Raw genomic sequence first — 23,325 nt, 5'->3', positions numbered from 1 at the left:
ACACAGTGTATGGTGCTGCTGGGTGTTTGCGCCCCGCCCCGCCCCGCCCCGCCCCGCCCCGCCCCGCCACGCCACGCTCGCAACCGGAATGCCAATAATTTTTTCAGCGCTGCTCGCCATGGCCACAATGCGCGAGTACGAACATCTGCGACTACCCACGCAGCCTTAAACGGCCATTTGTTTATGAGCCCCCGCGCGTTGCGCCCGCCGCACCCCGCCCCGCCACACCCCGCCGCACCCCGCCTCGCCCCGACACGCAGCCTGCATTCGCAATGGTGCGCGGTACTTCTTGTCGCAATTGGTTTCGCGTTACAAATGTCTGCCATAGCGCCTCTTTTTTTTCCGTTTTTGTTTATGTTTTTTTGTTTGAGGCGGCCCCGGGGGGGCAGAAGTACGTACCGCTGCGCGCCTCTTTGCGACTACACTGCCGCCAACCTAAAGCGAATTTCAGCAGTATGTTGGGCGGGAAAGCAATAGCATTGTTGTTGCTGTGCTCGAGGTCAGTTCGGAGCTGCGGCGGAAAACCTGCCCGAGGCGGCTCCTCCCCCAACTTGCATTTCCTCTTCCAACGTCCCCTCCAGTCCACAGTGGGCCAGAAGACCGGTGGAGGCGGACAAAATTCTAGACGCGTTTTGGCCTGCAGAGTCGCTAAATGGGACCTGAACCGAACGTGTGACCCCACCAATGGATTGCTCACCAAACGAGGAATCCATTGGTGGGGTCACCACGTTCGATTCATGCCCTGTTTAGCGACTCTGGGGCGTCGAGAACTTTGGCCGCCTGTGCCGGTCTTCTGGCCCACTGTGCAGTCTGCCCGGCCTTTGCCGGTCCAGACGTCGGGACGTCGACCGGTAGTCACTAATTACCAACTTGACAAGCGAAGCCAGCGAAGCAAGCGAAGGGGCCCTTCGGAAAATGGCCGAGGCGTCGCATTCGTAATGCTATTGCCGTCCAGGCTGGTGTCCAGACTGCCTTGTTTTCCTCCTCCCCCTTCTCTCTCTCTCCCTCTCTCTCCCTCTCTCTCTCTCTCTCTCTCTCTCTCTCTCTCTCTCTCTCTCTCTCTCTCTCTCTCTCTCTCTCTCTCTAATAAGCGAGTTTCATACCAAGGCAGGCGCGGCGAGGCGTGTGCCCCGTCGAAATTAAAAACAGCTCTGAGGGGCGTCAGGAAGGCGGTGAGGGAAAGGGTCCGGCCCGCTCGAATACGGCGGCGCGCGCGTCCCGGGACGAGGGAGGGAGACAGGGAGGAGACACGGAAAGGGTTGTAAAACCCTACACTTTGTCTCGTGAACGTGTTTTGCTGGCAAGTGGTCTCGCTCGGGGTTCGTCCTTGAATCGGCGGACGGTCCTCCACGCCGTCTCTCATCACTGCTAAATGCACGAAGCCACCCTGGAGGCTATGGCTGACTTGTTGCCCCCCTCCACGTCCCCCCGGAGCTCCTCAGCTGCACACACGGCCGTCCTATCGCCCCGCCGGGGAATCCAATTGTACCTAATGACGTGCATGCCGAGGCCAGATTCAGGCTTCGACCGCCCCGTCGTGTCGCTGTGTGCGTGTGAGAGGGAGAGAGGGAGGAAGCTCAAGTTTGTCTGCAGGCCGGCCAGGGTTAGCATTCCGGATGTAAGTGGAGTGGATTCCAAACATAACAACAGGTTTTTTTACCCCCCCCCCCCTCTCTCTCAGGGGCAGCCAGACTGGATGAGGCTAGCAAGGGACCACGTAAGGCGGGACTCCCTCCTCTTCCCCCCTCTCTACCTTGGCTCTCACTCTCTCTCTCCTCTTCTACCCTCTCTCTCTCTGCCCCGAAAAAGGAGAAAGAGTGACGTCGTTTGCGCGCGATCACTAATGAGCCCGTCATTCTAAGCGGCCTACTTCGGACTGAGTTGCCGGCCCGGCAGCCACAGGAAGGATGCTGTGGGAGGTGCAATGGGGGGAGGGAGGGGGAGTCGATTCCCCCGCTTGTTGAGTGGAGCCGATTGCAGACTCGGCCCCACGGTGGCCACTACAAATAATTGAGTTGTTGTTGAGTCTGGAGGAGTCCCCTCCCCCCGGCCCCGGCCTGCGAGTTGGTCCGGCCTGCCGGCCTGCCCGCCTGCCCGGCGTGAAAGCGAAAGTGAATTAGTATTTTCGTCTGAGAGTCCATAATGGCTGCTCATTGCGGTTCGGCAGGGCTTTTCACCGGTGTAAATGCCATCAGGATTTTCTGATTGAATTTCTGATTTCCAATCAGAAATCAGGATTTTCCTGATTGATTTTCTGATTTCTGATTGTCAATCAGGAATTATTTCTGATTTCTGATTGTCAATCAGGAATTATTTCTGATTTCTGATTGTCAATCAGGAATTATTTCTGATTTCTGATTGTCAATCAGAAAAAATCCTGATTGAGTACCGACATCAGAAAATTCCTGATTTCTGATGTCTGAGTGCCCATCAGAAATTTCCTGATATTTGATTTCTGATTGGCACAGAAAAATTTCTGACTGCTTTTCTGATTGCTGATTGCCGCTCAGAAATCAGAAAGAACATCAGGAAATTTTGATGGTGTCAAAGTACAGATGCCTATAAAATGGAAAGTATTTGCGATATCGGTTTCAAATTTGGTATGTGACATGTTCATCCGATTTGACTAGGGCCATTTTAATCTTATGCACATCGGATCATCTTTAGTAGCATATCGAGGCCTGATCACGAGCTATCGAAAATCGGACTTCAGATTTGGATCGGACTCAGTTTTGACCCCCCAGAAAGTTATCATCAATTTTGAATGTGCCTCGGCATGGTCATATTACCGATGTTTGAAGTTGTCTTACCAATCAGAACTGTCCACCTCAGAAAAACACAATCAAAAAGTCAATCAGAACTGGTACCAATCAGAAATCATCAATCAGAGGTGCGCGAAAAAACATCAGGATTTTCCAATCAGAAAATATCCTGATTGACCAATCAGGAATTTCCTGATTGAAATCCTGATGAATTTTACACCGGTGTTCCGGGGGCGTTGGCCTTGGCTTCGGGCGCCCCGCCGTCTGCGTGCCAGACTGCGTGGGGCCAGTCGGTGTCTGTCTGTCTCACAGTGGGCCAGAGCCAGAAGCTAGGAGGCCGGTGGAGGCAGAAAAAATACGCGTTTTGAGCTCCAGCGTCGCTTAATGGCACTGGAAACGGACGTGTGACTGCACCAATGTGACCGCACCAACCTCCAAACGAGGAATCCATTGGTGGGGTCACACGTTCGGTTCGAGTCCCATTCAGCGACTCTGGAGATCATACGCGTCTAGAGTTTCGGCCGCCTCCACCGGTCTTCTGGCCCACAGTCCGTCTGTCCGTCCGCGTGCTCTGTTTGCCGAGCCGCTTGCCGGCTGAATGATCGCATCACCAAAGATGACGCGGTCGGAATCGGGAATCGCTGCCATTGAGCTTCGCTTCGCTCCACTCCGCTGTGCGGAGCATGAAAGCCAAAACACGGCCAAAGGCAGGCCGAGGCAGGCAGAGGCAGGCAAAGGCCGGCCCAAAGGCGAAAGGCCTTTTTGGAGCGGCTAAATTGGCGGCCGCGCGGAGAGGGCGGAAAAAGGCATGCGAAAGCGAGGCCCGGTCGGGGACGGGGCGAAACAGCCGGTCGGGGGGCGAGGAGGGGGGCTTCGGAACGGGCCGCGGGTTGTGGTTCGCTGTAGTAGAAATAAGCCATGTTCCGTACTCGTCCTGAACATGACTCACCGCTTGGCACCAAGACAATGACGTCATGCCGTCTGACGACGCGCTTCCGACTTCCGGTCAACGACTTCCGGTTCGGCCATCCATTACCCATGCCTACTATAATCGCACCGGGCCGCTCCCCCTCCCCCAGTGATTGACGGCAGAGTATATCCGGGCCGGCGTGGACGTGAATTACCCGGCCCAGTCGGCCGTACGTGCTTGTGTGTGTGTGTGTGCGTGCGTGCGTGCACGCGCGCGCGTGCGTGTGTGTTCGGGATTCTGGTCAATCACAATATGTCTCCATCACCTCACCGCGAGAGGCCCATGCGTATACTCCTGCACTCTTGTGTTTCCCCACTGCCCTGGTCTGTTTCCCTCCAGAATTTTCTGTTCGTTGTTTTTTTTTTTGTCTTGGTGCGTTGGTACGCGGGAAGACACACGTCGGCAGACGGACTCGGCTTGGCAATCGGCTTTGCATTGACGGCAGCGCGAGGCAGCAAGCCTCGGCGTTTTTCGCATGAATTTTTCAGAGCATCACCACACAGCCCACCCCCGCCGTCAACCTGACCCACTGCAAAACCAGCAGGGGCCGGCACACAAACGGACACAAACAAACACACGCGCTGACAAAAAATTAAGTAAATAGTGGTTTTGTTTCGCGTGAGTTGGTAGTGTGCAGGATGCCTGGGTATTTCATGGCTCATAGTTGGTAGCGGTTCCCAGTCTAGGATTCGCTGTACTTGTAATGGGGCCATGATGGAGGCAAATGAGAGAGAGAGAGAGAGAGAGAGAGAGAGAGAGAGAGAGAGAGAGAGAGAGAGAGAGAGACTCGAATGAATATGCAGCGAGTGTGGTATGCAGATCAAGGGCTGTGCCCCTCGCAATGCAAGTGATCTCGTAGACCCCGCTCTGGGCCGTCTCCGTGCCGATGGCTGCAACCGCGGCATGACTCGGGAGGGATTCAGATGACACGGCCCCACTCTGCGCGCCTGGCCTGTGACCTCTCTGCGACCACCTGCAGTGGGGATCCGTTTCGGCAGGTGGAGTGTCAGTCGAATTAACCGCGGCAACAGTGGTGGAGGCGGCCGGAGCTCTAGACGCGTTTTGAGCTCCAGAGTCACTAAATGGGAATCGAACCGTACGTGTGACCCCACCAATTTGATTGCTCTTTGAAAGAGGAATCCATTGGTGGGGTCACACGGTCGCGGTTCGAGTCCCATTTAGTGACTCCGGAGCTCAAAACGCGTGCGGGATTTTGGACCGCCTATCCACCTGTCTTCTGGTCCACTGTGCGGCGGGACGTCGATTGAGCTACTCCGGTGTCGAAGGCGTCGTGACAGCCAATAACAGGGCGTTGCATCGCTCCCCCCCCCCTTTCCCCTGCAGCAGATGCTGCTCCGGTCGGACTCGCCCCCAGTTTGTTGTCGCAATTACAACTAACTAACTAACTGGCCGAACCCGGCAAAACAGCCGGCAGCCGGCCGGGCAGCGGCACGACGGCACAGCCACGGCGGCACAGCACGCCGCTCAAGTTCGAAACCGTAGCACCGTAACGAAGGACGAGGGCAACCCGATTTGGACTTGGGGGGGGGGGGGGCTTCACTGTCGGTGTTTCGTTTCACGCTCATTCCGTTTTCACCTCAGTGATGTAGAGGTCGTATCGGCGTTCAACATTTTTTCGCGGGGCGCGAGGGACCCCGACGCGTATTGAGCGCAATTTCTTCTTCTTTCCATTCTTTCCCTCTGCTTTTTTTTGGAGGGGGGGCACTTTCCTTTTCAAACAGTTGTGATTAATTTTTCTTCCCCTACATGACCGCGGCGGGCAGGCAGGCACCCCACTCGCAGCCGGCTGATGAGGTTTTCCACTCCACCCTTTGTTCTGAATCATCCGTCACTGTATCAGCTTGCCCCCCGACCGAAGCTTCCCCCCCCCCTCCCCCCGCACGCAGTGGGGCTCGCACGCATCGTCTTCCACTCCACCCTCTCTTGGCTCCCACACCGCTCAATTTAAATTTTAAATTGCGTATTAGTATGAAAGTTTGAAGAGTGGTGCTCGGAGGAGCGGGGCGGAAGGCGGCCTGGGCGGGCCGGGCCCACTGCAGGCTGCCCCGCCATCGTGCCACTGGTGCGGGTGCCCGCCTTCGCTCCCCGTGCACTTGAGTTGCTCTTCCAGTCCACTCGCCTCACTCCATTTTCGAGAACTCGTTGCGACCTTACGCTCCTTCATCAACAACCTCATCTACCATTACTTTCGAAATAACTTGCTTGCAGTGGTTTTTTTTTTTCAAGGCAGGTCGAAGTACCCGGCCTTGTAGGCGCACAGAGTGGCACGGTTCCGAGCTAAGCTGGGAGGCCACTGTCTGGCAACTTGGTCCCGCGGGACACCACAGCTCAAGCCCCGTGGAGCGGGCAGGGCACAGTGGGCCAGAAGACCGGGGCCGGCGGCCGAAACTCCAGACGCGTTTTGAACTGCAGAGTCGCTAGACAGGACTCGAACCGACCGTGTGACCCCACCAATGGACTCCCCGTTCGGAGAGCAATTCATTGGTGGGGCCACACGTTAGGTACGAGTCCGATCGACAAATTATTGGAAGTGCGTCTGACTGCTCAGTGCTCGACCTTGGTCGGGCGAGTGCGCTGTCGACAACCGGCTGTACGTGGAATTTGTGCAGTGCAGCGGGGCAACGGGGTGGGAGTGGGGGGTGGCGGAGGGGGAGGGTGGGGGTGGGCCATGAGGGTGGCAGCACTGCGCGACCTTTCGAAAGCGGCTCATAATGGCACGGCGAGTATTGAGTGGGTCATTTGCAGAGCGATGTCGCGAGAGACGATGCGGGGGGAAGGGTGCTGGTGGAAAAAGTAGGGTGGGGGGTTGGGAAGAGAGGACCACAGACGTTCATTCAAAACGGATCACTTTCACGTTCCACACGCCAAAGCACCTGTTACTCAAACAGCAATTCTCTGAGCAACTTATTTTTTTTCCTCGACGATTTTTTTTAAACGTTTCCTTAAAAGGCACAGCTCAGGGCAGGTCGGTCCGAAGTGAATGCGAGTCGCCGCGACATGATGGAGGGTGCTGGCGGCGAAACAAGAGGCAGTGTGGTGCTGCATTATGGATTGGGCCAATGGCGGCTCGAGAGAGGCTAGAGAGCCTAGAGAGTCGCAGGGCGGGCCGTTCAAATAACACAGATTAGAGAGCCGCCCTGAAAAATGGAGCGAGACGGCCGTCGCCGCTTCCCTTCGACCGCTTCGATGTCGGTCAGGCGTTGCACTTTCCGGTCAATCCTTCACAAAAAGTAGTAAAACAAAATTTGTTTTGAGAATTTTGTAAATTTTTCGTCAACTTTTGACTCATGTTTCTCGCTTGAATTCCGACGTAGAAAAAACCAAACAATAACTGTTTCCAAGTTGCGTCGTCTTCCCCTCTCCCGGATCGCTCCTATGTCAACTTTTCTTCGCACCTTGAGAAACTTTTTTTTATGTCTCTCTTTGTCCCCTTTCTTTTTTTCCATGGCGCCGCTCAGATTCCCCTGATACTGCCAGGCAGTACACAGCCTAGAGGCTCCTCAATGAGCTCCCTGCACGCCTCGTCCTGGGCGTCCCTCCCGAAGGGCCCACCCCGCCCCACCCCGCACCACCCCGCCCCGCCCCGCCCCGCCCCACCCCAGCTCGAGGCTACCTTCGAACAGTCTGTCGCCTTCCGGGCCGCGATCGCCCCCGCCCCACGCTGCCCCCATCGCCTCCGTCGAGGCCTACTTCTCGGAGTGGTGCACCTCCGGGACCCCGCCCGGGGCTTCCCCGTGCAACTTTCAATCCTGTTATGTACATTGCAGCGCGACTCGCGAGTGTGTACACACTCGCCGTGTCGACTCGCTCCCTGCCCTCATTCATCTGCAGTCTTTTCTTTACGTTGTTTCCAGAGTTTTTTGTTTCGGTTCTTTTTCGTTTTTGCGTGGGTGGCTAACCTTGTCCTTGCTTCAAAGGAAGGGAGGCATTCTTCGCAGCGATTGCAGCCACAAACTTCTCGCTGCATTTTATTTTTTGGAAATTTTTTTGAGTTTTTTACCTTTAGAGGATTGTGAAAATGCGCTGCCATTTCTCTTCGCGTGCCGCGACGCACTTAGCCGTGCCTAAACAAACGGCCATTAGCTGCTAATTATCGCCCAGGAGAACGCAGCCGAATGAAGAATGTCGCAAAAATCTTGCCCGGGAAATTGTCAAAAAAAAAACTATTTTGCACGGAGCACGGACTGCGGCCGCACTGCAGGAAAGTGTCGGTGGAACAGTGTTTTTAAGGGCGTTGTGCAAGCACTGCGAGCGTGTGCCTTCTGCCTTTTCGGAGCTCTGTTTGATCGACACCAGGAACATGTTTGCGCACACGTCTAAGCGCCCCGACCCGACCCGTTCTCCGCGGTGCGATCCGCTGAGCACGCATCGATCCGTTCAAACGGTTTCGCGCTGCGCTCCGTCTCTCTCGCACTCGCACGGCACACCGTAGGGGTGCGAGAGAGACAGAGAAGCGTGACGCGCCCTCTAATTGCACTACTCTGCAGGGTGGCTCCAAAAACGGCGTCGCTCCGTCTCTCTCGCACGCCCATGGCGCGCCCCGTGGGAGCGAGAGAGACAGAGCGATGCCGTTGCGACGCCGCCGCCTGGCAATTACCGCGTAGAGGCCGACAAACAACCGCTTTACTTCTGGATAAGAGCGGTGCCATAATTCCGAAGGCGGTTTCGCGGTGTACTTCCCCGGCCTCCAGATGCACCGCCAAAAACGGCATGGAATGAGTGAGTTTTCGTTATTCGGAAAGCAGTCCCGTAACGCATGTCTGTCGGGCGCGTTGCCTACCCTCCGCTTCACAGGCGCTTCCTCTGTCCACTCGGCGCTCTCTCCTCCTCGGTGCTCTCTCGTCCCCGTCCTCCTCGTCCTCGTCCTCCTCGTCCTCGTCCTCCTCGTCCTCGTCCTCCTCGTCCTCGTCCTCCTCGTCCTCGTCCTCCTCGTCCTCCTCGTCCTCCTCGTCCTCCTCGTCCTCGTCCTCCTCGTCCTCGTCCTCCTCGTCCTCGTCCTCGTCCTTCTCGTCCTCCTCCTCGTCCTCCTCCTCGTCCTCGTCCTCCTCGTCCTCGTCCTTCTCGTCCTCCTCCTCGTCCTCCTCCTCGTCCTCGTCCTCCTCGTCCTCGTCCTTCTCCTCGTCCTCCTCCTGCTCCTTGGCTGCCAAAATGGGTGCGCCACGCGACCGAGCGGATAATTTTTCATTTCTATACGGGAGAGTGATCGGTCCTCGGTCCGAGCCGCGCGGCCTAAAGGCGCCTAAAGGCCATGACAGCGGGAGCTACTTGTCGCCGTCTCGCTCGCACTGCAGCGCGGCCTAAAGGCGCCTAAAGGCCATGACAGCGGGAGCTACTTGTCGCCGTCTCGCTCGCACTGCAGCGCGGCCTAAAGGCGCCTAAAGGCCATGACAGCGGGAGCTACTTGTCGCCGTCTCGCTCGCACTGCAGCGCGGCCTAAAGGCGCCTAAAGGCCATGACAGCGGGAGCTACTTGTCGCCGTCTCGCTCGCACTGCAGCGCGGCCGCCGGGGAAAGACGAGGACGGTGAAGGTGGCGATTAGGCCGGCTGTCATCCCCAGCCAACGAGGCCACGGTCGTGGTCCCGCGCACTCCAAAAATGGGGCCTCGGTTCAAGGCCGTCGGCAGGACTTATGGACTTAGACACAAGGCCATGGTTATCGTGGTCATGGTACAGTGGGCCAGAAGACCGGCGCAGGCGGCCAAAGACGCGTTTTGAGCTCCAGAGTCGCTAAATGGGACTCGAACCGACTCTGGAGCTCAAAATGCGTCTGGAGTTTCGGCCGCCTCCACCGGTCTTCTGCCCACTGTGCGTGGTGGTCCTTGGTGGCTGCCCTCATCCTCTACAAATGCCCTCATGGTGATCCGTCGGCCTCGCCAGGCCTCCCCGCGGGCCGTGGAGGCCAACACACAGAGACAAAGCCAGTGATGAGACAAGAGGGGGAGGGAGATGAAAGAGTCGTGGTTAAAACGGCTCCCATTCTTTTGGCGCGCTGTGCCGTTTTATTGGATCCGCTTGGCGGCCTCTGCCCTGCTGCTCGCTCGAGGTTTGCTTTACCGAGTAGCGCCTTTTCTTTTTGGTGTGTCTCTCTCGCCCTAGAACGAGTAGCGGCACGAGTCTGCGGCGACCGCCTAGCTCAGCCCAAACATGGAGATATTGACGTGGAGTACATGTCACTGATCTGATGCCAGCAGACGTTCTCACCAAAGGTTTGGGGAAGATAAAACATGAGAATTGCTGCGAGTACCTGAAACTGTCGGAGAGGCTACCAGTGTGCAAGAAATGCTGCAGAGGCGTGAAGGTGGTGAAAACCTCATTGTGCAAACCTGTAAATAACTCTTCCAATAAAAATAAGCACTAAGAACCGTTTATTAGAATACCTTAAGGGTGCATGGACAATGTTTTAATATGTGTACTGCCGTTGCTCGGATTAAAGGGGTGTGTTGTAAATATTGTTAATACCTAAGTAATCCTCACTACTGCTGTGTTTCATGTACATTTGAATACCCCGCCAGTATAAGCCTATTGTATATTTCTCATACTGAGCAATTAGAGTCATCCTGCAATTATCATAGTTACTGCACACTGTCTCCAGCATGCATATCCGGAAAAAGAATAAAACCTACACTTCCTGTCCAGCCTCAGACCTGTGTACAGCGTACTTATTTCACTCCTCCGATTATCTGACTACATCAAGAAATCTGACCATCATCCAGTCTCCCAAATACCCTAGAGACAACAATTTTTACATCGAGTTTTACATAGTTTCCTGCAGTTTTTGGTGCGCTGATCACGAAAACGACTTCCAATTTCATCTCAGACCATTACTTTTCCAAATATTTACCAATTTCGGACCAAAATTTTTACATCGAGTTTTACATAGTTTCCTGCAGTTTTTGATGTGCTGATCACGAAAATGACTTCCAATTTCATCCCAGACCTTTACTTTCCCCAAAATTTACCAATTTGTGACCAAACTTTTAAAATTGAGTTTCACATTGACCCTGTATTGGCCTTACTTTGCATATATTCTTCACCATCTTCTACAAGAATACAGACGCATCGCTCGCCTACTACGCGCCCAAACAAAACGGCGCGTACCCCTAGTTTAAACGTTTCCTTAAAAGGCACAGCCTTGTATTCAGGGCAGGTCGGTCCGAAGTGAATGCGAGTCGCCGCGACATGATGGAGGGTGCTGGCGGCGAAACAAGAGGCAGTGTGGTGCTGCATTATGGATTGGGCCAATGGCGGCTCGAGAGAGGCTAGAGAGCCTAGAGAGTCGCAGGGCGGGCCGTTCAAATAACACAGATTAGAGAGCCGCCCTGAAAAATGGAGCGAGACGGCCGTCGCCGCTTCTCTTCGACCGCTTCGATGTCGGTCAGGCGTTGCACTTTCCGGTCAATCCTTCACAAAAAGTAGTAAAAAAAATTTGTTTTGAGAATTTTGTAAATTTTTCGTCAACTTTTGACTCATGTTTCTCGCTTGAATTCCGACGTAGAAAAAACCACACTGTTAAAAAGAGTCTGAAAATTCAGACCATTTTTTTCAGACTTCCTACTCTGAAATGGGAATTCAGACTCAAGTCTTAAAGTTCAGACTTTTAGTATAAATTTTTTGGGTTGCACGGTCTGAAATGCGTTTTCAGACCGAGGAGATGAAAATTCACAATTGATGCTCTTAGTTTTCAGAAATCCATGGTCTTTCTTGTAGATTCAGACCGCAGTCCAAATTTTTTATCGCCTGGTCTGAATACAATTTGTAATCTCTGTATTTCTGAAGTCAAAATCATGTCGTCAAACACAACATTTAATAATGGTATGTGGATTACTTGAAAACCGATAAGTAACTTCGGTATGGACCGTCAGGACCCCTGTCGGACGGCTGCGCCGAGTCGCAGCATGTACTCGGCTCGACGCTCCTCGGAGCCCACAAGCGCCACACGGCTTAGTGGATAAGGTGGCTGCCTCGTATTCCGGAGGTCCGGGGTTCGAGTCGCAGTGGCAGTACCAAGTTTCGGTACAGTTCGGGGCGCCATTCTCTCAGAGGAAAGGTTTACTGATTAGACCGACGAAGAAAATTTTGATTTCGGAAGCTCTTACGATTAAAAAATTTTGCGGTCTGAATTTTCAGACTATTCTCTTGTCTAAATTATCAGACTAACGAAGTCAAAAATTTCAGATTTTCACAGTCTTATTTTTCAGAGCAATTCTTACTCTGAATGTTCAGACCAACGTTATGAAAATCTGCTTTTGACTATTTAGTCTGAATTTTAAGAATTTTTTTTTAACAGTGCAAACAATAACTGTTTCCAAGTTGCGTCGTCTTCCCCTCTCCCGGATCGCTCCTATGTCAACTTTTCTTCGCACCTTGAGAAACTTTTTTTTATGTCTCTCTTTGTCCCCTTTCTTTTTTTCCATGGCGCCGCTCAGATTCCCCTGATACTGCCAGGCAGTACACAGCCTAGAGGCTCCTCAATGAGCTCCCTGCACGCCTCGTCCTGGGCGTCCCTCCCGAAGGGCCCACCCCGCCCCACCCCGCCCCGCCCCGCCCCGCCCCGCCCCACCCCGGGCTCGAGGCTACCTTCGAACAGTCTGTCGCCTTCCGGGCCGCGATCGCCCCCGCCCACGCTGCCCCATCGCCTCCGTCGAGGCCTACTTCTCGGAGTGGTGCACCTCCGGGACCCCGCCCGGGGCTTCCCCGTGCAACTTTCAATCCTGTTATGTACATTGCAGCGCGACTCGCGAGTGTGTACACACTCGCCGTGTCGACTCGCTCCCTGCCCTCATTCATCTGCAGTCTTTTCTTTACGTTGTTTCCAGAGTTTTTTGTTTCGGTTCTTTTTCGTTTTTGCGTGGGTGGCTAACCTTGTCCTTGCTTCAAAGGAAGGGAGGCGTTCTTCGCAGCGATTGCAGCCACAAACTTCTCGCTGCATTTTATTTTTTGGAAATTTTTTTGAGTTTTTTACCTTTAGAGGATTGTGAAAATGCGCTGCCATTTCTCTTCGCGTGCCGCGACGCACTTAGCCGTGCCTAAACAAACGGCCATTAGCTGCTAATTATCGCCCAGGAGAACGCAGCCGAATGAAGAATGTCGCAAATATCTTGCCCGGGAAATTGTCAAAAAAAAAAAAAAACTATTTTGCACGGAGCACGGACTGCGGCCGCACTGCAGGAAAGTGTCGGTGGAACAGTGTGTTTTAAGGGCGTTGTGCAAGCACTGCGAGCGTGTGCCTTCTGCCTTTTCGGAGCTCTGTTTGATCGACACCAGGAACATGTTTGCGCACACGTCTAAGCGCCCCGACACCGACCCGTTCTCCGCGGTGCGATCCGCTGAGCACGCATCGATCCGTTCAAACGGTTTCGCGCTGCGCCCCGTCTCTCTCGCACTCGCACGGCACACCGTAGGGGTGCGAGAGAGACACGTGCTCTGCGTGACGCGCCCTCTAATTGCACTACTCTGCAGGGTGGCTCCAAAAACGGCGTCGCTCCGTCTCTCTCGCACGCCCATGGCGCGCCCCCTGGGAGCGAGAGAGACAGAGCGATGCCGTTGCGACGCCGCCGCCTGGCAATTACCGCGTAGAGGCCGACAAACAACCGCTTTACTTCTGGATAAGAGCGGTGCCATAATTCCGAAGGCGGTTTCGCGGTGTACTTCCCCGGCCTCCAGATGCACCGCCAAAAACGGCAGAGGAAACACCCAAAAGGGTTGGGATGGAATGAGTGAGTTTTCGTTATTCGGAAAGCAGTCCCGTAACGCATGTCTGTCGGGCGCGTTGCCTACACTCTCATTCAGGGGTGTTCTAAAACTTGACGCCTTTAGTCGCTTGCCTTAGGTTTTGTACCACCTTGAGTCGCCTCACCACATAACGCCAAAAGGCGCCTCAAAACAAAGCGCCTTAGGCGCTTTCTTTTGAAACACCTTGGGCCCAAACCACTGCCTGAGATAGCAATGCATGGCTGCTTAGGCTCACTTGCAAAGGTGCGTCCCATGTAAACACCTTTCACTTTGATTTTACTAGTGGGGGTGCGCCCAGGCCAAACACCCCTGCTGCACTATGGATGCAGCGCAAGGTGTATGCTGGCCATACACCTTGCGCTTTCTTTGCATGGCAGTGGACAAGGTGCGTGGAGTCTAAACACCTTCAGCCTAGGCTGAAGTAGGCGCAAAGGTGTGTGGTCTGCAAACACCTTTATGACCTACCGCATTTGTGCTGACTGGGGTGCGCTCTGGGCAAACACCTTTTGTCATCATTGGGAGAAATACCTGTGTACTTTGGTAGATGTTGAAGTTTCGACTGCTTCCGCTGCATTCTTGGTAGTGACTGTTAGTACTTCAAACCAAACCCGACTAAATACCCTTACAGTCATGTTTACCTACTACATGTACTTTAGAAGTTGACCTGAAGAAATTAATCACAAGGATGTTGTTAGGTGTTGATATCCAATAATAAATAGAGTATTCCATTATGTTGCTTGCTTTCTGTACATCATGGTGAGGTTCAAATGTTAATGTAAACTTGCATTGTAGTCACTGTTTTCACTTTCACACGAGGACTGAATGATGTTTGAATAAAACTATAACATAAACAACGATAAATGATCCGGTTGGGGAATGTCCTTGTCACACGATTCATGTAAAGCCATAAATTTGATAAAGTAATTACTGCAACACCAAACGTAAAGACGGCCATTTCCAAAAACTCTCCTCTCCGAAACGCTGTGAGTGCAGATTCAGATTCGAGTCATGAAAAACTCAGACTAGCCTCGATGATGAAAATGTGCGCACTGCAGAGACGGCCAACAAACAAACTATAGGCTTGTCTAAATTTTTCATACAAGACTGGCCTTGGTTTTGATTGTTGGCCGTCTCTGGAGTGTGCGAGGCTAGTCCGAGTTTTTCATACCTGACTCGAATCTGAATCTGCACTCACAGCGTTTTGGAGAGGAGAGGCGAGTTTTTGGAAATGGCCGTCGTTACGGTTGGTGTTGCAGTAATTACTTTATCAAATTTATGGCTTTACATTAATCGTGTGACATGGACATTCCCCAACCGGATCATTTATCGTTGTTTATGTTATGTTTTTATTCAAACATCATTCTGTCCTCGTGTGAAATTGAAAACAGTGACTACAATGCAAGTTTACATCAACAGTTGAACCTCACCATGATGTACAGAAAGCAAGCAACATAATGGAATACTCTATTTATTATTGGATATCAACACCTAACAACATCCTTGTGATTAATTTCTTCAGGTCAACTTCTAAAGTACATGTAGTAGGTAAACATGACTGTAAGGGAATTTAGTCGGGTTTGGTTTGAAGTACTAACAGTCACTACCAAGAATGCAGCGGAAGCAGTCGAAACTTCAACATCTACCAAAGTACACAGGTATTTCTCCCAATGATGACAAAAGGTGTTTGCCCAGAGCGCACCCCAGTCAGCACAAATGCGGTAGGTCATAAAGGTGTTTGCAGACCACACACCTTTGCGCCTACTTCAGCCTAGGCTGAAGGTGTTTAGACTCCACGCACCTTGTCCACTGCCATGCAAAGAAAGCGCAAGGTGTATGGCCAGCATACACCTTGCGCTGCATCCATAGTGCAGCAGGGGTGTTTGGCCTGGGCGCACCCCCACTAGTAAAATCAAAGTGAAAGGTGTTTACATGGGACGCACCTTTGCAAGTGAGCCTAAGCAGCCATGCATTGCTATCTCATGCAGTGGTTTGAGCCCAAGGTGTTTCAAAAGAGAGCGCCTTAGGCGCTTTGTTTTGAGGCGCCTTTTGGCGTTACGTGGTGAGGCGACTCAAGGTGGTACAAAACCTAAGGCAAGCGACTAAAGGCGTCAAGTTTTAGAACACCCCTGAATGAGAGTGTACCCTCCGCTTCACAGGCGCTTCCTCTGTCCACTCGGCGCTCTCTCCTCCTCGGTGCTCTCTCGTCCCCGTCCTCCTCGTCCTCGTCCTCCTCGTCCTCCTCGTCCTCCTCGTCCTCCTCGTCCTCCTCGTCCTCCTCGTCCTCCTCGTCCTCCTCGTCCTCGTCCTCCTCGTCCTCCTCGTCCTCCTCGTCCTCGTCCTCCTCGTCCTCGTCCTCGTCCTCCTCGTCCTCCTCGTCCTCGTCCTCCTCGTCCTCGTCCTCGTCCTCCTCGTCCTCCTCGTCCTCGTCCTCCTCGTCCTCCTCGTCCTCGTCCTCCTCGTCCTCGTCCTTCTCGTCCTCCTCCTCGTCCTCGTCCTCCTCGTCCTCGTCCTTCTCCTCGTCCTCCTCCTGCTCCTTGGCTGCCAAAATGGGTGCGCCACGCGACCGAGCGGATAATTTTTCATTTCTATACGGGAGAGTGATCGGTCCTCGGTCCGAGCCGCGCGGCCTAAAGGCGCCTAAAGGCCATGACAGCGGGAGCTACTTGTCGCCGTCTCGCTCGCACTGCAGCGCGGCCGCCGGGGAAAGACGAGGACGGTGAAGGTGGCGATTAGGCCGGCTGTCATCCCCAGCCAACGAGGCCACGGTCGTGGTCCCGCGCACTCCAAAAATGGGGCCTCGGTTCAAGGCCGTCGGCAGGACTTATGGACTTAGACACAAGGCCATGGTTATCGTGGTCATGGTACAGTGGGCCAGAAGGCCGGCGCAGGCGGCCAAAGACGCGTTTTGAGCTCCAGAGTCGCTAAATGGGACTCGAACCGACTCTGGAGCTCAAAATGCGTCTGGAGTTTCGGCCGCCTCCACCGGTCTTCTGGCCCACTGTGCGTGGTGGTCCTTGGTGGCTGCCCTCATCCTCTACAAATGCCCCTCATGTGATCCGTCGGCCTCGCCAGGCCTCCCCGCGGGCCGTGGAGGCCAACACACAGAGACAAAGCCAGTGATGAGACAAGAGGGGGAGGGAGATGAAAGAGTCGTGGTTAAAACGGCTTCCATTCTTTTGGCGCGCTGTGCCGTTTTATTGGATCCGCTTGGCGGCCTCTGCCCTGCTGCTCGCTCGAGGTTTGCTTTACCGAGTAGCGCCTTTTCTTTTTGGTGTGTGTCTCTCTCGCCCTAGAACGAGTAGCGGCACGTTGGGCGAGTCTGCGGCGACCGCCTAGCTCAGCCCAAACATTCCAGCATCGTTCATTAGATTGGCCACCGCACATATGACTTCCTGGCCTCCTCGCCTTCAATCCACCCCCATTAGCAGTGGCCTGCCCCCCCCCCTCCCTCTCTCTCTCCTTCTCTTTCTCTCTCTCTCTCTCTCTCTCTCTCTCTCTCTCTCTCTCTCTCTCTCTCCCTCTCTCTCTCTCTCTCTCTCTCTCCCCCTCTCCTGGGCCACGCCCATACGGGCCGCCGCTGGCCCCAAGCAGGGTTCACTAATCCGTTTATTACACAAGTCGATTCAGTGGCCACCATAACCGCGCCGCCGTGTGGCGTCTCCATACTCCCAGCGGGACCAATTTATTTATTTATGTAATAACAGCGCGCTGTGCGTGCCACTGGGATTGCGAAGCTTACATTGCAAAAAAATAATGTTTTCGCATCAAAATCAACACTTTTGTGTTCTTGTTCGCATTTTACTTGATATTTTTGCACCTGGTGCTATCTTTGGTGCGTTTTTCTTCTTCTGGATTTTTCACTGTGGGTCACTCCAAATCGTAAGGCGGTACAAAGGTTATTACAAAGGTGGTACAGAAATTACTGCCCGTTACGTGCCCTACAAACGGGTTAACCATCCTAAATGAACCTTACAGACGGTTTGAAAAATGCCTTACAGGATATTACCGCCAATGATGTGCCCTACACGCAACGCGTCCACACCGATCTGCACTCTCCCGAGGGCATATCAAGGAGGTACAAAATATGACCGCCAATTTCGTGCCCTTGTTGCGGCGTTTACAAGGCGGTAAATCTGTCGAAGGGCGGTACAAACGGTCTAAAAAGGGTGGTGATTTTTGTACCGCCCTCGCAAAGATGGTAAAATCTGGAGCCCGCCTTTGGCAAAATCACCGCCGTTGGAGGCCTTTACCGCCCGTAAAGGGTGGAAATATTACCGCCTTTCGATTTGGAGTGGTGCCGCTGTGTGCCGGCGGTTTTGAATTTCATCCGCCGTTTTCGCCACAGCGCCGATTTTCACCTAATGAATAACGCGGTGACACGAACGCGACTACGCTTGCCATGCATAGCTCCCGCACTGCAGGCCGCGGCAGTGGGTTGCACGAGTTCAAAAAATAGTAGGCACTCCGGAAGAAAATGTTGAAAAAGAAAATTGAAAAAATTGAAAAATTGAAAAAAAAATTCAAACTCTTATACGTTATTATTTTGTTTAAATTTCCAACAAGTATAGTACAAAAACACTTTCTTAAAAAAATATTAAGATTTTGGGAATTTACGGCCGGAGCTTCGAAGAAACTTTGCGAAATTTTGAATTTTGTTTTGTATTTGACAGTGCCCAATGAGTGCGAGAGTGACGGCCCGGGCGGCCACCCCCTTTGGGGACAGTGGGGTAAAGGTCACAGGGCCAGAAGCGGGCAGAAGCGTGGGGCGGCGCGTTCAGGCGCCAGCATAAACATGACGACCAGTATCATTAACGGTGTGGTCTCGGACGAATTTCCTAAAACTTGTTTTGTTGTTTTTTTCAGATGTCACACAGCAACGAGCGCGAGGTGCTGCTCACCAACATGGACGTTAACGCCACGGGGGACTTCTTCTGCGAGGTGTCCACCGAGGTGCCGAGCATCTACACCAAGGCCTCCGACGAGGTGGAGATCACCGTCTACAGTGAGTGGCCCTTTTTTTACCGCGCATCGTGATAAAATGGAATAAAACGAGCAAAGAAGACATTTCTTGTTGTTTTTTAAAAGAGAACAACAATAATAAGCAGATAAAGCGGTTGGCAGCGAGTATCGGCGGCGCGCAGGTTGCGTATCCAGCTATCTATGCAGCCCATCTCCCCCGCCCGCTTCGGCGCCCCTTCGGCGCCCGTTCCATGCCTCTCAAGAAGGCGCCTGGAGTCTGACTCCGATAGCGCGCATCCGTCTCTCTCGCACCCCCGCGGCACCCCGCGGGGCCCTGCGGGACGGCCCGCGAGTGCGAGAGAGACGGCGCAACGGCAGGTCCGCGCGGAGGCAGCCCGCTGATGACGTGACGGAGACCCTCCCGTCCTCGGCAGCCCTGCGTCTCTCTTCCTTCCAGAACTCAATTTTGTATGAAAACTGAATCCTTGTGAAAAACGATATCACAGTGGCGAGGCTGGGAGGGGGCACCCAGAACGCGTGGAAAACAAAAGACAGAACTTTTTGGCGCCAAAAGTGTAGACTCAAAAATTTTCATAATTTTTGGGGGTAGTTATCACTCCAAATCCAGTGGCAAGTTTCCTCGCCACTGGAGTGGCGTCTTTTCCAAAGCGCCAAAATTTGGCGTTGTCATCCCTGGTTTCCGGATTCCATGCCAAATTTTGGCGTTCCACAGAGAGCGCCAAAATTTGGCGTTCCATTCCCCAGAGCACCACAGACCAGAACGCCAAAAATTGGCGCTGCAAAAGAAATGCAATAATTTGGGTTGGAAAGCGATACCCATTCACAGAAAAATAAATGTGCATACAATAGTTTTCAGTGCTTAGGATCCCCAGTTCAAATCACAGCAATTATACTATGAAAAGTAGAACTGGACCAGTAAAAATACAAGACCTGCATTTGTATTTTCAGGTTACGTGTCAATGCCGCTGACCAACTATTGAATCACTTCGGTTTGGCCAGCGATTCCTGAGACACTTGGAAAATGGTACTCACATCAACACAAAAAGCTGGATATCACTGCGTCACTCTCTCTTGATAAAGGGTTGACACAGCAAGGGGTCTCAGTCCATTCTCAAATCAGGAAGACTTGAGCTAGCCTCAGAGCCCTAGCCTGGCCCTGCCGCATCACACCACTCCCTCTTCAAAATCTTCCTCAGAACAACACTTGAATAGTTTTGAAATGGCCCGAGAGCACTCAGGCCTTTCGAAAGTACTGTGACACGATAAAACATGACTGACACACACTATCGTTGACCGTGGCGAGACGAAATGCACACAAAAGTAACAATTTGAATGTTTCGTTTGTCTAAGAGGAGTAGCCATGTTTACTGTTTTTGTTGTTTTGCTTTTGTTGATTGCTTATGCGCCCTAACCTGTTGAGTGCGAATAAAACGTGGAGGGCGAATAACATGTTATTCGCACGCATTATGTTATTCGCCCTCCACCTCCACATGTTATTCGCACGCATTATGTTATTCGCCCTCCACCTCCACGTTTTATTCGCACTCAACAGGTTAGGGCGCATAAGCAATCAACAAAAGCAAAACAACAAAAACAGTAAACATGGCTACTCCTCTTAGACAAACGAAACATTCAAATTGTTACTTTTGTGTGCATTTCGTCTCGCCACGGTCAACGATAGTGTGTGTCAGTCATGTTTTATCGTGTCACAGTACTTTCGAAAGGCCTGAGTGCTCTCGGGCCATTTCAAAACTATTCAAGTGTTGTTCTGAGGAAGATTTTGAAGAGGGAGTGGTGTGATGCGGCAGGGCCAGGCTAGGGCTCTGAGGCTAGCTCAAGTCTTCCTGATTTGAGAATGGACTGAGACCCCTTGCTGTGTCAACCCTTTATCAAGAGAGAGTGACGCAGTGATATCCAGCTTTTTGTGTTGATGTGAGTACCATTTTCCAAGTGTCTCAGGAATCGCTGGCCAAACCGAAGTGATTCAATAGTTGGTCAGCGGCATTGACACGTAACCTGAAAATACAAATGCAGGTCTTGTATTTTACTGGTCCAGTTCTACTTTTCATAGTATAATTGCTGTGATTTGAACTGGGGATCCTAAGCACTGAAAACTATTGTATGCACATTTATTTTTCTGTGAATGGGTATCGCTTTCCAACCCAAATTATTGCATTTCTTTTGCAGCGCCAATTTTTGGCGTTCTGGTCTGTGGTGCTCTGGGGAATGGAACGCCAAATTTTGGCGCTCTCTGTGGAACGCCAAAATTTGGCATGGAATCCGGAAACCAGGGATGACAACGCCAAATTTTGGCGCTTTGGAAAAGACGCCACTCCAGTGGCGAGGAAACTAGCCACTGGATTTGGAGTGATTCATCCTGACGCAGTTACGTCGGCGTTCTCTCTGGTGGAGGGGGGTGGGGAAAGTCCCCCGACTAGGGCGAGGCGCTCTCGCATGTATTTAGTATGGGAACGCGGAGTGGTTTATGGCGGGCTCTTAATCTGCAGAATCGGACCCATTTGTTTGGCCGAAATCCTCGCGCTGCAGCCTCAGCCACTACAAAGAAAGCGGCCGCCGCGGCAGGTGCGGTCGCGGGCAGGGGGAGGGGGATAACATTTTGCGAATAAGAAATTCAAATAAGAGGCACAACAGTTGGCTCCAGTCGCTCTCCACGCTGCCATGGCACTGCCACGGCACTGCTAAAGGAAAAGCAGTGAGGGGAAGGGGTGGGGGGGATCGACTCGGGGCGCGCGGCCACCGCGGCCACCGCGGCCACACCGCCGTAGGATGCAAATTCCGGTAATGAGGAGAGTAATTGTCGCATTCATTCGCCAGACTGGCCATTCCCCCTCCCCCCCCCCTCCTCTCTCAACCTCGAGGTGCACTGCACTGCGAAAATAAGGGGGTTGTCGCCCGGCTGCCCGGTCGCCTGGTCGCCCGATGGAGCGTGCCAAACGAGCCGGGAAGGGGTAAATAAACGGACGGATTTATATTCATTTTCCGGGGGCGGCCCAAAGTTTACGCCGACGCGATCCTGTTCACTGACCAAAAGCATACCAACAACAACAACAACTTCCCTTTCAAAAAAATACTTTTCTCCTTTTTGTGAAAGATTATGGTCAGCTCCAAGTAACAGCCATCTCGGTTCATTTTATTGATCACACGAGAGCAGTGAGGGGGAGGGAGTATTCGACGACCAAAAAAGTTCTTCCCTCTTAAAAAATGCATTCAGAAGTGAGAAAAAGTTGTTCGGCACGATGGCTAGGCCGCCGGTGCAGCGCGACCCGCCACGAGTGTCTATTGCTCTTTCTCCCTCTCTCTCACACGCACAAACTTTCGACATTCTATCTCTCTCTCGGTCTCGGGATCGAACGTGCAACTTGGTAGGATTAGCATAGCCAACTCAAACGAGGTGTTTGGTGTGTGTGCTGCATCGTGGGCAGCCCTGGGGGCCGCGACGTGTGTGACCTGGGACAGACAGACAGACAGACAGACAGTCAGACAGTCAGACAGACAGACGAATTGACGGAGTGGCTTGGGAGTGGACCAGTGCCAGTGAGTCCAGTTTGACTCGCGCCAACTAACTTACATTAGTTGGCTGGGGATTTGCCTTTGCTGGGCGGCGTTGCCACAGCAGGGCAAAGGCTTGCTGACCTCCTTTTCCAGCCCCTCCACTTCTTCCAAGACTTATCCTTCTTCTTCTTCCCTTTTTTGTGTTCTGTTTCGAGCCGGCGCAAAATCCGGTGCTATCGGTTTCCTCTGCAAGCAGTATGTGTGTTGCTCTTGCGAGCCCCGCTGAATAAAACATGGTGTGTGCAACCCCCTCCCCTCCCCTCCGTCCCCGCGGACTGCCCTCGACAGTTCCTCTGACCCTCGCTGATGCTGATGCAATGTGACGGTCTTGGACGGGCAGGATGAGCTCCGAGGCCGGTGCCGCGGCATGCCGGGCCGGGCACATGACACCCCTAGTCTTCCAATTACCAAGCGGAGGCTGATTTAGCCTCGCGACAGGGCTGTCCATTTATAACGCCACGGCCTATGAAAAGCGTGCAAAGTGCCGTCACGAGCCCGTTGAACTGACCCAATCTGAGCTGTTTTTTATTTTATTTTCTCGCAGATGGGGTTTGAATGAAACACACGAGGCCACCGTTGGACTCCTTCGTTCAAACAAGGGCCCGCCGAAATGGCCCTGCCCCGCGACGCTAACTGAACAAGCCGTGGGTTTCCGCTACACCGCGCGGCCCCGTTACTCTTCACTGCTGCGGTCCGTTCCGCGGCGGAACGGGACGAAAAAGGCGCAAAGAGTCACGGTCTGCGCGCGCTCTTCTTGCGCCCATAAGGAAGTGGCTCTGGCCGACTCAATTTGTGTTTAATTGTGACCATTTTTCTCTCTGGGGAGCGCAAGAGCAGGGACCGGCCAATTTCGGCGGGATACGCCATTCTGACCCCCCCCCCCCCCCCCTTTTTCCCTGCCGAGAGCGCCTCTCCGCCGGGCAAGCCGTCCGCGCTCAGTTAGCAGCACAATGGGGCCGATGGGGCCTTGGAAGGGGCTGTGCTGCCTGATGCGGCCCGGTTCAATCATCGAGGCATTCTATCGCCCGGTCATCGGCTGGGGCCCTCTATGGGCTTAACTGAACCAGGTTCCGGCCACACTGCGTCCGAACTGAACGACCTGCAGGGTGTAACGTAACCTCCAAATTTTTATCTGGACTGGCCTGCCAGAACCTGACTGAACCAGGTTCCGGAAACCTCCTAACTGAACCAAGGCTGCCAACCCTAACCTCACCCAACCTCGGCAAGCAAACTGAACAGCCTCCAGAGCGTGGCCGTGTCCCATTGATTTTTCTCCCTTTCTGTTTG

The 23,325-nt window shown here is 53.1% G+C and overlaps 1 protein-coding gene across 1 annotated transcript in view; it reads left to right on the top strand.

Moving 5' to 3' along the window:
• LOC117650708 overlaps nt 1-23,325 on the top strand; it is a 138,169-nt gene that overhangs the window by 100,529 nt on the left and 14,315 nt on the right. Inside the window, exon 3 of the mRNA XM_034394293.1 lies at nt 18,349-18,487. Within this exon, the coding sequence (XP_034250184.1) occupies nt 18,349-18,487 (139 nt within the window). The remainder of the gene's footprint in view (nt 1-18,348; nt 18,488-23,325) is intronic.

The sequence above is a fragment of the Thrips palmi genome, unplaced genomic scaffold, assembly GCF_012932325.1.
Source record: "Thrips palmi isolate BJ-2018 unplaced genomic scaffold, TpBJ-2018v1 HiC_scaffold_10, whole genome shotgun sequence".
NCBI lineage: Eukaryota > Metazoa > Arthropoda > Insecta > Thysanoptera > Thripidae > Thrips > Thrips palmi.
The sequence above is the reverse complement of the archived record's forward strand: the minus strand, read 5'-3'. Positions and strand labels throughout refer to the sequence as shown.